Raw genomic sequence first — 13,866 nt, 5'->3', positions numbered from 1 at the left:
AAAGGAATATAGCATGCTTTACAGAAATCAATGTAGTAAGAAGATAACAGGAAGTAATTGAGGAAATTCCCAAATAAGGAGAAAATATAGTTCAGAAAAGAAGATAAAGCCAGGGCTAAGACTGTCACTCAGCACTGATGTTAGTAAGTCCTGTGCAGCTATAGAGGTGGGCTGCAAATTTAGATGTGCTTCCTAACAGGTAAGGCAAGGGAAGTATAAGAATTTACAGTCTTCCTAAGATAAAAATAAACAGTTGCTTAGGGCAGACAGATTTCTCCAGTACTGAGATACACTGAAAGCTCTAGTACTGGTTTTCATAGCAAATTTAAGTTTTGTATCAAATTAGTTCCATAAAAGTCAGTCTAAAGGTGAACAAGACAGTGTGCTTTAGGTTTATCGCCCTCAGATGTGACTTAATCCTAGGGTCACATGGAGGAGTGGCGGAGCTGAAGGAGACCATGTGTCCCCACCTAAAGGCATCTCTGTGTAGCCAGGTAAAGTCAAACCTGTGCTAAGGGTATGGAACTAGAGGCCACGATGTGACTTTTATGAGAGAGTGCAGCTACATTCCAAGAACCAAGCAGTGCCTGGAGTACAGTAAGAATCAATCATATGTCAAACCAGTGAATCCAAGAATGAAATTTTTAAAACCTCATGGAATTAATGGACATCCATTCTCCATGAGTACTAAGCAGGAAGAACATATGCATGTGTTTTTTTTTTTTTTTTTCAAGAAATACATATATACCTACATACACACATACATATATATATCTTGGCTCGGCGCCCATGCTCAGTGCTTAGGGCACCAGACATATACACAGGGGCTAGCAAGTTTTAACCTGGACTGGGCCTGCTAAACAATGACAACTACAACCAAAAAAATAGCCCAGTATTGTGGCAGGTGCCTGTAGTCCCAGCTACTTGGGAGGCTGAGGCAAGAGAATTGCTTAAGCCCAAGAGTTGGAGGTTGCTGTGATGCCACAGCACTCTACTGAGGACAACATAGACTCAGTCTCAAAAAAAAAAAATATATATATATATATGACTATAAATCCTGGCTTCAGGGGTTGGGAAGCAGAGGTTATTTTCTTTTTTAAATTCATACTATTAAGCATTGTTTGAAATTTTTATTACTCATGTTCTTACCTCCATTTTTATTTAAATAAATGTATTAATTACAAAAAAAAGAAAGACAATTGGGCTGTGTGTTCAAGATTATATTCTCTGACAAGAACCTGGAGAGTAATTACTTGATGTGGACACTTGTTCTTAGGGGTAGGAGCTTTTTCAAAATACAGTTATCTGAGAAATCATGTATCAGGATGCCTGAATCCAAGGGAAGCATATTCTTATATCTAGAGAACTATTTGCTGTGCTGAGTCTAGGGTAACTGAAACTTAACATTTTTAACAAGGACCCCAGAGAATTGTGATGCAGGTGATCCATTGCTTACCCTGTGAAAACCACTGCCCACCCGGTGATTATTTTACTGTCTTTCTTTTTTTTTTTTTTTGTAGAGACAGAGTCTCATTGTACCGCCCTCAGTAGAGTGCCACACGGCTCATAGCAACCTCTAACTCTTGGGCTTACGCGATTCTCTTGCCTCAGCCTCCCAAGCAGCTGGGACTACAGGCGCCCGCCACAACGCCCGGCTATTTTTTTGTTGTTGCAGTTTGGCCGGGGCTGGGTTTGAACCCGCCACCCTCGGCATATGGGGCTGGCGCCCTACTTTTATTGTCTTTCATAGGACTGTCTTGTGACTACTGCTCACCATCACCAAACTCACATGGAGCTCCCCACTATTGCTTTGTTGTCGATTTAAGACAAATTGCCTAGGTCTGAGAATCAACCAAGTGGAGGGCAAGGCTGACACCTGGAAAGAATAAGTTCATCATCAGGTGCCAGCCTGCAAGAAAACTAGCTCACCTCCACAGCTGGTCTGAGGTTTCTGGCAGAAAAACAGTTCTTGATCTATTTCAACACAAACACACCATCAAGTGTGTGCAACTCTGTGTAACATAGCATAACTACAATAAGCTCAGCCTAAACATTTTCAGCGAGCCACTGGAGACATTTTTAAAGATCTCAGCTCACAGCTCGGCGCCTGTAGCTCAAGTGCCTAAGGTGCCAGCCATATACACCGGAGCTGGCGGGTTCGAATCCAGCCCAGACCAGCCAAACAACGACAACTACAACCAAAAAATAGCCAGGCATTGTGGCAGTTGCCTGTACCCTTAGCTACTTGGGAGGCTGAAGCAAGAGAATTGGTTAAGCCCAGGAGACGGAGGTTGCTGTGATGTCATGGCACTCTACCCAGGGCAACAGCTTGAGACTTTGTCTCAAAAAAAAAGAACTCACTGACAGAACAACTGATTTTAGCAATCTAACTCTAAACGAAAGCTCCTTCTCGCTGTCTTTGTGGACACACTTACCTGTCTTCTACTGTCTTACTGGAAGGATAGAACACTTTGAATGAAAATCCACTTCTTGGAAAAGAACCCTTTGGAGAGAAAAATGCCTGTAAGTGGATATTCTAACTTTTATAAAATAATCACTGTTTTTTTTTTTTTCTTTGTAGAGACGGAGTCTCACTTTGCCGCCCATAGAGTGCCATGACGTCACACGGCTCACAGCAACCTCCAGTTTTTGGGCTTACGCGATTCTCTTGCCTCGGCCTCCCGAGCAGCTGGGGCTATAGGCGCCTGCCACAACGCCTGGCTATTTTTTGGTTGCAGTTTGGCCGAGGCCAGGCTTGAACCCGCTACCCTCGGTATATGGGACCGGCGCTCCACTCACTGAGCCACAGGCGCCACCCAATAATCACTGTTTTAAAAATCAAATTCCTTGGCTCGGCAGCTATAGCTCAGAGGTTAGGGTGCCAGCCACATACACTGGAGCTGGCAGGCTCCAGTCCTGCCCAGGCCTGCCAAACAACGACAATTACATAAAAGAAAAAAAAAAGCCAGGCGTTGTAGCGAGCACCTGTAGTCCCAGCTACTTGGGAGGCTGAGGCAAGAGAATTGCTTAAACCCACAAGTTAGAGAGTTAGAGGCTGCTGTGAGCTGTGACGCCACCACACTCAACTGAGGGCAGCAAAGTGAAACTGTGCCTCAAAAAAGAAAGAAATAACTGTGATGCTGAATATGTACATGAGACACTCAGACATCACATTCAAGAAGTCTTTCCTACTCTTCCCTCCAATGAGAATCTGGGTTTGATGCTCTTCCAATGTGCCTCTAAGGTTAGTGAGCAGAGGCCTGTCCTTTCAGTCTTTGTGCCCCCAGCACCTAGCCTACTGCCTGGCCTATAGCAGGCATTTATTAATGTGAATAAGTATCAAGAAGGGGTGAAGCAATGTCAAAAGCAAGTTTTGAGACCAGCCTTGATGGCTCACACCTATAATCCCAGCACTCTGCGAGTGCCAAGGTGAAAGGATCACTTGAGGCCAGGAGTTTGAGACCACCCTGAGCAAGATCAAGACTTGTCTCTATTTAAATTTAATTGGGAAAATAACAATAATAAAGTTAAAAGTAATAATTTAAAAAAGCAACTTTTGAGCTTATCCAAAAGATACAAATAAGGTAAAAAAGATATTACACTGGTGGTGAAAGGTGGTTGTTCACTTACTTACAGGATATAAAAGTGGAATTCTGAAATAAGGTATATTCAAATAAAGCATTAACTATGAGAATGTCCAAAGTGAAATAAAGAGATCAGCCAAATTATGAAAGAATATTTGAATGTGAATAAAGATTATACAAAACTCAGGTGACAGATTTCAAGCAATGAAACCAAATCACTTAACTACAATCATCCTTAGAGCAACAGTTCTCAACCAGGGTGACTTTATCTCTCAGAGGACACCTGGCAAGTGTCTGGAGACCTTTCTAATAGCTCAACTAAGGGATGCCAGCAGCATCTAGTAGGTACAGGCCAGGGATACTGCTAACATTCTACAATTCCCCTAGCACTCTGGGAGGCTAAGGCATGTGGATCGCTTGAGCTCACGAGTTCCAGACCAGCTAAGCAAGAGTTAGACCCATCTCTACTAAAAATGAAAAACTGAGGCAAGAGGATCACTTGAGCCCAAGAGTTTGAGGTTGCTGTGAGCTAGAGCTATGAGGCCACGGCACTCTACCCACGGTGACAGAGTAAGACTCTGTCTCAAAAAAAAAAAAAAAAAAAAATCTACAATTCCCAGGACAGTCCCTACAACAAAGAATTATTTGGTCCAAAATTTTGAAGGTGCTAATATTGATCCCCATCTTAGAGGAAGCTGGACAAAATGTGTTTAAGGAAAGTAGTAACCAAAAATAAGGACTACAGACTAAACAAAAAAGTATTAAAGTCTAAAAATTCATAAGAATCAAGGAAGCATGCTGATTAAAAATCACTAGCAAAAATGATACTCTGTTTAATATAAACAACTATGCTAATATTAGTGTTTATGCAGTATTTATTCCAGGGTTAAAAAGTCAACCGTATGGCTGGCACAGTGGCTCACATCTATAATCCTAGCACTCTGAGAGGCTGAGACGGGTAGACTACCTGAGCCAGAGCAAGACCCTACTAAAAATAGAAAATTAGCCAGGTGTGGTGGCAGGCACCTATACTCGCAGCTACTTGGGAGGCTGAGGCAAGAGGATTGCTCAAGCCTAAATTTGAGGTTGCTGTGAGCTATAACACCAGGGCACTCTACCCAAGGTGACAGAGTGAGACTTTGTGTCAAAAAAAAAAAGTAAACCACACTTCGTAGAAATTCTTAAGCAACCTCAAGATTCTGAAGAAAGATCCAGGTTCTACATAAGAAATAAATAAAAACATGTATCCCAATGAAGTTTCTACATTTATCAGACTTAGATTTTAGGACTTGGGCAATTTCCAAAATTCGAAATCATGGCTGCACACAGTGGCTCCCACCTATAATCCTAGCACTCTGGAAGACCAAAGTGGGAAGATCACTTGAGGTCAGGAGTTGGAAACCAGCCTGAGCGAAAGGAGACCCTATTTCTACTAAAAGCAGAAAAATTAGCCTTGTGGTATGGCAGGTGCCTGTAGTCCCAGCTACTTGGGAGTTGAGGGGGGAGGATGGCTTGAGCCCAGGAGTTTGCTGTGAGCTAGGGTGAGGCTATGATATTCTAGGCCAGGTGACAGAACAAGACGCTGTCTCAAAAAAAATAATAAAAATAATTTCAAAGAATAAGTACTATCAATATGTTTAAAGAGAATGGGATACAAGTTCTGAAAGCAATTCTCATTAAGGAATCCCAAGATAAGTTATTTATAAATAAGGGAGGCTGGGCACTGTGGCTCATGCCTGTAATCCTAGCACTTTGGGAGGCTAAGGTGGGTGGATTGCCTGAATTCACCAGTTCAAGACCACCCTGAGCAAGAGTGAGACGCTGGCTCTAAAAAAAAAAAATAGCCAGGCATTGTGGTGGGCACCTGTAGTCCTAGTTACTTGGGAGGCTGATGGAAGAGAAATGCTTGAGCCCAAAAGTTTGAGGTTGCTGTGAGCTGTGATGTCACTGCACTCTACCAGGGACAAAGTGAGATTCTATCTCAAAAAAAAAAGTTATTTCCAAGGGGAAGATGCTCATTTGGATTCATGTTTTGGTATGCTTGCTTTTTTATAACAAGTCATATTACTTTATAGTCACATAGTATCCTGAAAACTTAAGTTTGAGAACCTTCCGTGTATACCAAATTAATTCAGTTTTTCATTAATGGTATATTTTTACTCTAATAATAATTTTATAAGTATATATTTTAAACTTATAGAAGTGAGGACTACATAGTTAACTACATTCTTACAGGGTTTATGCAGAGGCATTCAGTATTAGTCAAAGTGAAAGGATCGTATTTGTCTGCAATGACAATCAGGTCCGGCACAGGATACACCCTCAGAGTGTAGTCGAATGCCCAGTACACAGGGCTAACATGCAGAGGCAGTGGGGCCAGATGTCCTTGGGATAAGATAGTCTTTACAAACTACAGAGGAACACAAAACAAAGCAAACTTCAGTTCATTTGTATAAGTGAAGAAATGAATAATTTCAAATTAAACTTTGATTAGCAAAAGGACTTAGAAAATTTGGGAAACAATTAGGAAAGCTTTGAATCACAAAACTTTGGGAAACACTGGTATAAAAGTGACTCCCCTAAATAGTCATATTGCATCAGTTGTACTTACAGCTATATAATAAACGCATTTACTAATTCTATTCATCTAAAAATAGTTTCACGGCTTGAGTAAAGCCAAGAATCAAAATTCAGTGTACATAAACTTTATTATATAAAATGAATAAAAACACTCTCGGGTCTATTTCTGCGCTCCTCAGATGGAGACATACATAATAAGCAGAGATTGACAAGGGTAGACAGGAAACCTTACAGCTACGAGATTGACAGTGTGCATGCTTCTGATGTGGACAGACCATGTAAAATGCATAATAAACATGGTAAATATGAACATTTTTGAAAGCATTTTAAAGGCAAGAAAGGAAGCTTCAAAGAACTTCCCTGCTTGTTCTGAGATTTCTTCTGTCCATCAGGGGATACTTTAGCAGAAAGGTGAGAAACACTGACTTGCTAACAAAAATTAACTTACTTGGCTCAGCGCCCATAGCACAGTGGTTACAGTACCAACCACATACTGAGGTTGGCAGGTTCAAACCCGGCCAGGACCAGCTAAAACAGCAATGACAACTGCAACAAAAAATAGCTGGGTATTGTGGCAGGTGCCTGTAGTCCCAGCTACTTGGGAGGCTGAGGCAAGAGAATCACTTAAGCCCAAGAGTTTGAGGTTGCTGTGAGCTGTGATGCCACAGCACTCTATCAAGGGTGACACAGTGAGCCTCTGTCTCAAATAAATAAATAATAAAAAATTAACTTGCTGAAAAAAGTACGTTCAAATTATTTTGAATAACAAATATCATAACACAGGGAAAATTACTAAGTGGCTTAATAAAACTGCATATGTAACAGGTAAGATAGTTTTATAGAGATGACTCTACTTACGTGATTAGGAATAGGCAAATTGGTAGTAGGAAAACGGACACAGTTTCTGCACATTTTATTTACTAAGTCTTCACGAAAGACAATAATTTCTTGTGTACAATACTGAATTCTGAAATGAAAACAGTAGTTGAACTTCCTCAGGAAAAAAATGAGATAATTTTAAACACAACATGTCTTATAATACAAAGCCATCCCCACTTCCCAAACTTCAACCAGTCTGTCTAGCCACCCATTCATTCAGCAGTTATCCAACGGGCTCTAAGTATGTACCTGCACTATTGGAGGGGCTAGTAAACAGAACAAAACCATCCTGGCCTTCATGCAGTTTACATTCTAGTGGGAGAGGAGCAAAGAAAACAAACAACAAATACGTAATTACATAATATGTTGCAAGATGCTTAAGTGTATGGGCAAAAGAAAAAGGCCAACAGGGGTCTCCTGGGGAAAGGCAGCATCCAGAAGGCTGAAGCCTTGGCACAGGCGGGGCTCACAGTGTGGCTTGAGCACAGCCTGACAGAGGGAGGAACTTGGTCAAGCAGACATCCAGACGAATAACCCTGCAAGCAGAGGGAGCGGCCCCGCCAGGGGCCCCAGACTGGGGCATGCCCACCATGTTTGAGAAACAGCAGGGAGGCTGGGGGAACTGCAGCAAATGGGGAGGAGAGGAAATTAAGACAGGGGAGAGGGGGCCAGATAGTACAGGGCCATCATCATCTGTACGAGGAGATGGCTGTCACTGAATGACATGAGGGCCCCATCTTTCCAGATCAGGAAGGGAGACATGATGCGTCTTACATGTTAGAGGACCACTCTGACACTGTGTCAAGAATAAACTCTAGGCGGGGTACGGTGGCTCATGTCATGTAATCCCAGCACTCTGGGAGGCCAAGGTGGTGGATTGCCTAAGCTCACGGGTTCAAGACCAGCCTGAGCAACAGCAAAACTCCGTCTCTAAAAAATAGCCAGGCGTTGTGGCAGGTGCCTGTAGTCCCAGCTACTCGGGAGGCTGAGGCAAGAGAATTGCTTAAGCCCAAGAGTTTGAGGTTGCTATGAGCTAGGATGTCAGGGCACTCTACTGAGGGAGACTCTGTCTCAAAAATACATAAATAAATAAATAAATATAAACTATAGAGGGGAAGTGGTAGAAACTAGGGACCAGTTAGGAGGCTATCACAGGTACTCAGGCTGGAGAAGATGGTACAGGGTCATGGAGGTGGAGGTACAGGGAGTTGGCCAGATTCTGGATATATTTTCAAGTCCATAGGACTTCCTGACAAATTACATGTGAGAGAAACCCCAAAGATTTTGGGCTGAACAACTGGAAGCATAAAGGTTCCATGAACTAAGATGGGAAAGGCTACAGAACAGCTTGGTGTGGTGCCCAGGGAAGTTCAGTTCACTCTGATCTAAGAGGAGATAAGATGGTAAGTAGGCAACTACATACATGAGTCTGGGGTCGGAAAAGCATCTCAGGTGGACACATAAATGCAGGAGGTATCAGCACACAGATGATATTTGAAACCATGGGACCCTGGATAGGTCACCACAAGGCATGTACACAGGCAAACCAGAGGAGAGCCAAGGCCGACTTGTGGGTCATCCCAAGTGGCCTCTGACCAACGGTGAATTATTTAAATACAGTTAAAATATTTTCAAAGTTTTGAGAAATATAAAACAAAAATAAAAGTTTGCCTTTTTATATTTATTCTAAAGCAGTCAAAATTCAGAGACAAATTTTTAAGAATGGACTTATTTTTAAAGGAAAAGGGAAAAAAGCATAAATAAAACATTAATATTTACCTGCAAGGATTAGTAGTAAAAACTGAAAATGGCACCCTCTGTCTGAATTCATTAGTGATGCTCTCAGCAAGTGGTGGCCTATACAGAAACACAATTTCTATGACATGGTACATATTTTAAGATTTTACAAAGTTTTCGTTACTGTTGCAAAAATTTGAAAGAAACTTACCTCGGTAAGATAGAACCAAATCCAGGATCCTCTGGACCAGGTACAAACACAAAACGACTACTGTAGCCAAATTCAACAGAATTTATTTAAAAAGATATTCTTGTAACACTATCTAGTAGCAAAACAAGTTATTCCCTTTAATTGAATCATGAATTTTTTTTAAAAATTCTAAATTTCATACATATTAATAAATGAACTAGTAAAAGTCTCCAGAACAATACTGTCTAATGACAGAAATGTCCCATATCTGCACCGGCCAACTGACTGCTTGAACTGTGGCTAGAGTGGCTGATGGATTAAATTTTAAATTTTTTTTAACTTTAATTAAACTTTAAAGAGATGCATGTGGCCAGTAACTATCATACTGAAAGGTGATGTTGTAGACCCCTAGAGTAATGTCACTAAGAAATTCAAAATATGGTTGAAATTATCATTCTCCCTCTTAATACTTTTCACCATAAACCTCTACTACAGTATAACATACATCACATTGTAGCCATCCCAATGTGAGGCTAATTTTATCTTAACTTTCAATTTTCTCAACATTCTCTTTCTTCTATTAGTTTAATAACAGCTGATATAAAATTCAGAATTCAGCCAGGCATAACAGCATATGCCTATAATCCCAGTTATTTGGGAAGCCAGCAAGAGGATCTTTTGACTCAGGAGTTCAAGACCAGCCTAGGCAATATACCAAGACTCCATCTCAAAATAAGGCTCAGCACCTGTAGCTCAGCACGAGAGCTGGCGGGTTCAAACCCAGCCCGGGCCTGCCAAACAACAATGACAACCACAGTCAAAAGAGAACCGGGCATTGTGGTGGGCACTTGTAGTCCCAGCTAAGTAGGAGGCTGAGGCAGGGGATTCCTTGGGCCCAGGAGTCTGAAGTTACTGTGAGCTGTAGCGCTACGGCCCTCTACCCAGGATGACGTAGCGATACTCTGTCTCAAAAAAAAAAAAATTAAAAATTAAAAACCCTTAGGATTCCTGTTTGGTTATTTAAAACAAAAAAAAAAGAAAAAAACAACAGCTTGGTGCCTGTGCTCAGTGGTTAGGGCGCCGGCCACAAATACCAGGGCTGGTGGGTTCAAACTCACTCCAGGCCTGCTAAACAACAATGACAACTACAACAAAAAAAACAGCCCGGTGTTGTGGCAGGTGCCTGTAATCCCAGCTACTTGGGAGGCTAAGGCAAGAGAATTGCTTAAGCCTAAGAGTTTGAGGTTGCTGTGAGCTATGATGCATGGCATTCTACCAAGGGTGACATAGTGAGTCTGTCTCAAAAAAAAAAAAACAAGATACATTTCAATAAAAATATAGCTATAGAGATCCTTACCTTTTATGAATATCTGGGTATTCACATATTATGTCTGCCAAAATTTTTAGGGAATCTAAAATTTTAAAGGGATATTAAGTTTAATTTGTATACATATACATACAAATCAAATCGTATTTGATTAGATATACTCTATAGGTTATGGATCATTTCTTATCAACTGAGTTTACATAAATATGGAAACACTTTTTATCAATACCTTTCAAAGCCTGAACTTGATTTTTTCCATATGGTGCAGATGAAAAATTACCACACAGAATAAAGCAGGTTGGAGGTGCTGGTGAATAACCTAAAGAATGAAAAGAGGAAACATCAATTTCCTACTCTGTAAATCAGGTTAAGACTCCTTTAGCCATGAGGTTTTAATAATAATTAGTTATTATTAAAATAATAGTAATAATAGTGCCATTTATTCAGCACTTACTACATGTATGTGCTACGCTCAATTAATTCTCAGAACATCCACATAAGCTTGAGACTTGGGTTAAGTCACCTGCCAAAGATGTTAGGCTGGCACTTAAACCCAGTTCTGCCAGATGCCAAGGCCCCAGCTCTTATCCATTCTCTTATATAATACTTAGGATTAATTCTTTTCTTTGTTTTAAGGGACAGCATATAACTGGGTGGCCAGGCTGGGGTGTGGTGGCACAATCACAGCTCACTGCAGCCTGGAACTCCTAGGCTCAGGTCATCCTCCTGCCTCCACCTCCCAGGTAGCTGGGACTATGGGCATATGCCACACCTGGCTAATGTTTTTTTTCTTTTTTTGAGACAGAGTCTCAAGCCATCACCCTGGGTAGAATGCTGTAGCATCACAGCTCACAGCAACCTCCAACTCCTGGGCTCAAGTGATACACCTGCCTCAGCCTCCCAAGTAGCTGGGACTACAGGCACCCACCACAATGCCCGGCTATTTTTTTGTTGCATTTGTCCTTGTTTTAGCTGGCCCAGGCCAGGTTCGAACCCGCCAGCCTTGGTGTATGTGAATGGCACCCTACCAACTGAGCTACGGGCATCGCCCACGCCCAGCTAATTTTTGAATTTTTTGTAGAGAATGAATCTTGCCATGTTACCCAGGCTGATCTTAAAATCCTGAACTCAAGTAATCCCACCTTAGCCTCCCAAAGTGCTGAGATTACAGGCATGAGCCACTGTGCCTGGAAGGACTAATGCTTATTTAGCATGATATACAGTTTTTTGTTTGTTTTCTTTTTTGGAGACAGAGCCTCAAGCTGTTGCCCTGGGTAGAGTGCCATGGCATCACAGCTCACAGCAACCTCCAACTCCTGGGCTCAAGTGAGTCTCCTGCCTCCACGTCCCAAGTAGCTGGGACTACAAGTGCCCACAACACCTGACTATTTTTTGGTTGCAGCTGTCGTTGTTTGGCGGGCCTGGGCTGTATTTGAACCCTCCAGCTCAGGTGTATGTGGCTGGCGCCTTAGCTGTTTGAGCCGCAGGCACCGAGCCACAGTTTTCTTTTTTTAATGTAAAACTGTAAAACTTTATTTATTTTTTAAAGACAGAGTCTCACTTTATCACCCTCGGTAGAGTGCCATGGCGTCACAGCTCATAACAACCTCCAACTCTTGGGCTTCAGCAATTCTCTTGCCTCAGCCTCCCTACAAGTAGCTAGCACTACAGGCACCTGCCACAACGCCCAGCTATTTTTTATTGCAGTGTGGCCGGGGCCGGGTTTGAACCCGTCACCCTCGGTATATGGGGCCTGCACCCTACCCACTGAGCCACAGGCATTACCCAAAAAATGTAAAACTTTAAAATGAAATCTTATTTAAAGTATCTCACTGCTAAATCAATGTTTTTTTTAAAAATAGAATATTGAAAAAGATACATATTAAAAAAGAAATTTAGTTTTAAGACATGAACCTTCATAATAATTTAAGAAAGAGTAAAGGAAAAAAAAAAGCACCTACCAGAAAACATTGTGTGAAGTTTTTCCAATACTTCTACCTGGTCCAACCAAACATCCGATATAAACACGAACATGGCGTCTTTATTCTCCTCTTCTAGTTGTTTTAGTTTTGCAGAAATCTTCACAGATGTATTAGAAGGCCCTCCAAAAAAATTAATATTTCCATAGTATGCCCTAGGTAATCATAACAATTATCTTTTATTTTATATTCTGTTGGAGGTATTTTTCTTTTTTTGTAGAGACAGAGTCTCACTTTTGGCCCTCGGTAGAGTGCCGTGGCCTCACACAGCTCACAGCAACCTCCAACTCCTGGGCTTAAGCGATTCTCTTGCCTCAGCCTCCCGAGTAGCTGGGACTACAGGTGCCCGCCACAACACCCGGCTATTTTTTTTTTTGGTTACAGTTTGGCCGGGGCTGGGTTCGAACCCGCCACCCTCGGTATATGGGGCCGGCGCCCTACCGACTGAGCCACAGGGGCCGCCCTGTTGGAGATATTTTTCTAATTTAGCTTCTTTGCATCTAATGAAGTTTATCTTCCAGGGTAAATAGATGAAAATGTATTATTTTAACACTTAAAAAGCAAACATGCTTATTTTAATGTTCTAAAATGATATAGAAAGCAATATAGAAGCAGTAAGTAAAATACTGAACTAATACTCTGTTTTTTAAAACTGACTAAAGCAGTATTAAAATAATTTCCTGTGTCAGTTAACATAGAAGAGATGAATACTCAATTTGAATAGTACAATAGAAGCCCATTTGCCCGCAGTTCCACTTCTAGAATGTTTAATCCTGAAGAATTAAGGATATATACATATACAAAGACTAACCTACATCTCAGAATTGTGAAAAAAAAAAAAAACGGTTTTATTAAAAAAAAAAAAAAAAAAAATCAGGGCTCAGCGCCTGTAGCTCAGTGGCTAGGGCAGCAGCCACATACACACACCAGAGCTGGTGGGTTTGAACCCAGCCCAGGGCCAGCCAAACAACAATGACAAATATAACCAAAAAATAGCTGGGCATTGTGGCAGGCGCCTATAGTCCCAGCTACTTGGGAGGATGAGGCAAGAGAAGCACTTAAGCCTAAGAGAGTTAGAGGTTGCAGTGAGCTGTGATGCCTGGCACTCTACCGAGGGCAACATAATGAGACTGTCTCAAAATAAATAAATAAATAAATAAAAACAAAAAATAAAACATAATTCAGTTTTATTCAGAGCGCAACAAGGAAGGGTCAATGAGAAATCAGATCATATACACACTCCCAGCCCCGACCAGCCTCGTCCACTGTATACTGGCTAACTTGTCACAAGGAAATCGGGTCATATACACATTCAGAGCCCCCACCAGCCTTGCCCACTCTACACTGGCTAACTTGTCACAAGGAAATCGGGTCATATACACACTCAGAGCCCCCACCAGCCTTGCCCACTCTACACTCGCTAACTTGTCACAAGGAAATCGAGTCATATACACATTCAGAGCCCCCACCAGCCTTGCCCACTCAACACTCGCTAACTTGTCACAAGGAAATCGGGTCATATACATACTCCCAGTCCCCACCAGCCTTGCCCACTCTACACTGGCTAACTTCTCACAAGGAAATCGAGTC

The 13,866-nt window shown here is 41.7% G+C and overlaps 1 protein-coding gene across 3 annotated transcripts in view; it reads right to left on the bottom strand.

Annotated features, from left to right (window-relative positions):
- The window catches only part of POLE2 (DNA polymerase epsilon 2, accessory subunit), a 36,930-nt gene that overhangs the window by 2,710 nt on the left and 20,354 nt on the right, over positions 1 to 13,866 (bottom strand). For 2 of the 3 annotated variants that reach the window (XM_053594371.1, XM_053594373.1), the window contains 8 exons: positions 12,259 to 12,431; positions 10,527 to 10,616; positions 10,328 to 10,382; positions 8,992 to 9,051; positions 8,823 to 8,900; positions 7,023 to 7,131; positions 5,818 to 5,994; positions 2,436 to 2,503 (listed from right to left, as the gene is read on the bottom strand). In XM_053594371.1, the coding sequence (XP_053450346.1) occupies positions 2,436 to 2,503; positions 5,818 to 5,994; positions 7,023 to 7,131; positions 8,823 to 8,900; positions 8,992 to 9,051; positions 10,328 to 10,382; positions 10,527 to 10,616; positions 12,259 to 12,431 (810 nt within the window). The remainder of the gene's footprint in view (positions 1 to 2,435; positions 2,504 to 5,817; positions 5,995 to 7,022; positions 7,132 to 8,822; positions 8,901 to 8,991; positions 9,052 to 10,327; positions 10,383 to 10,526; positions 10,617 to 12,258; positions 12,432 to 13,866) is intronic. The other variant, XM_053594372.1, reaches the window with a different exon arrangement.

This window comes from Nycticebus coucang, chromosome 6 (assembly GCF_027406575.1).
Source record: "Nycticebus coucang isolate mNycCou1 chromosome 6, mNycCou1.pri, whole genome shotgun sequence".
In the NCBI taxonomy this organism is placed as follows: domain Eukaryota; kingdom Metazoa; phylum Chordata; class Mammalia; order Primates; family Lorisidae; genus Nycticebus; species Nycticebus coucang.
Note: the sequence above shows the minus strand (reverse complement) of the source record. Positions and strands in the feature narration are given on the sequence as shown.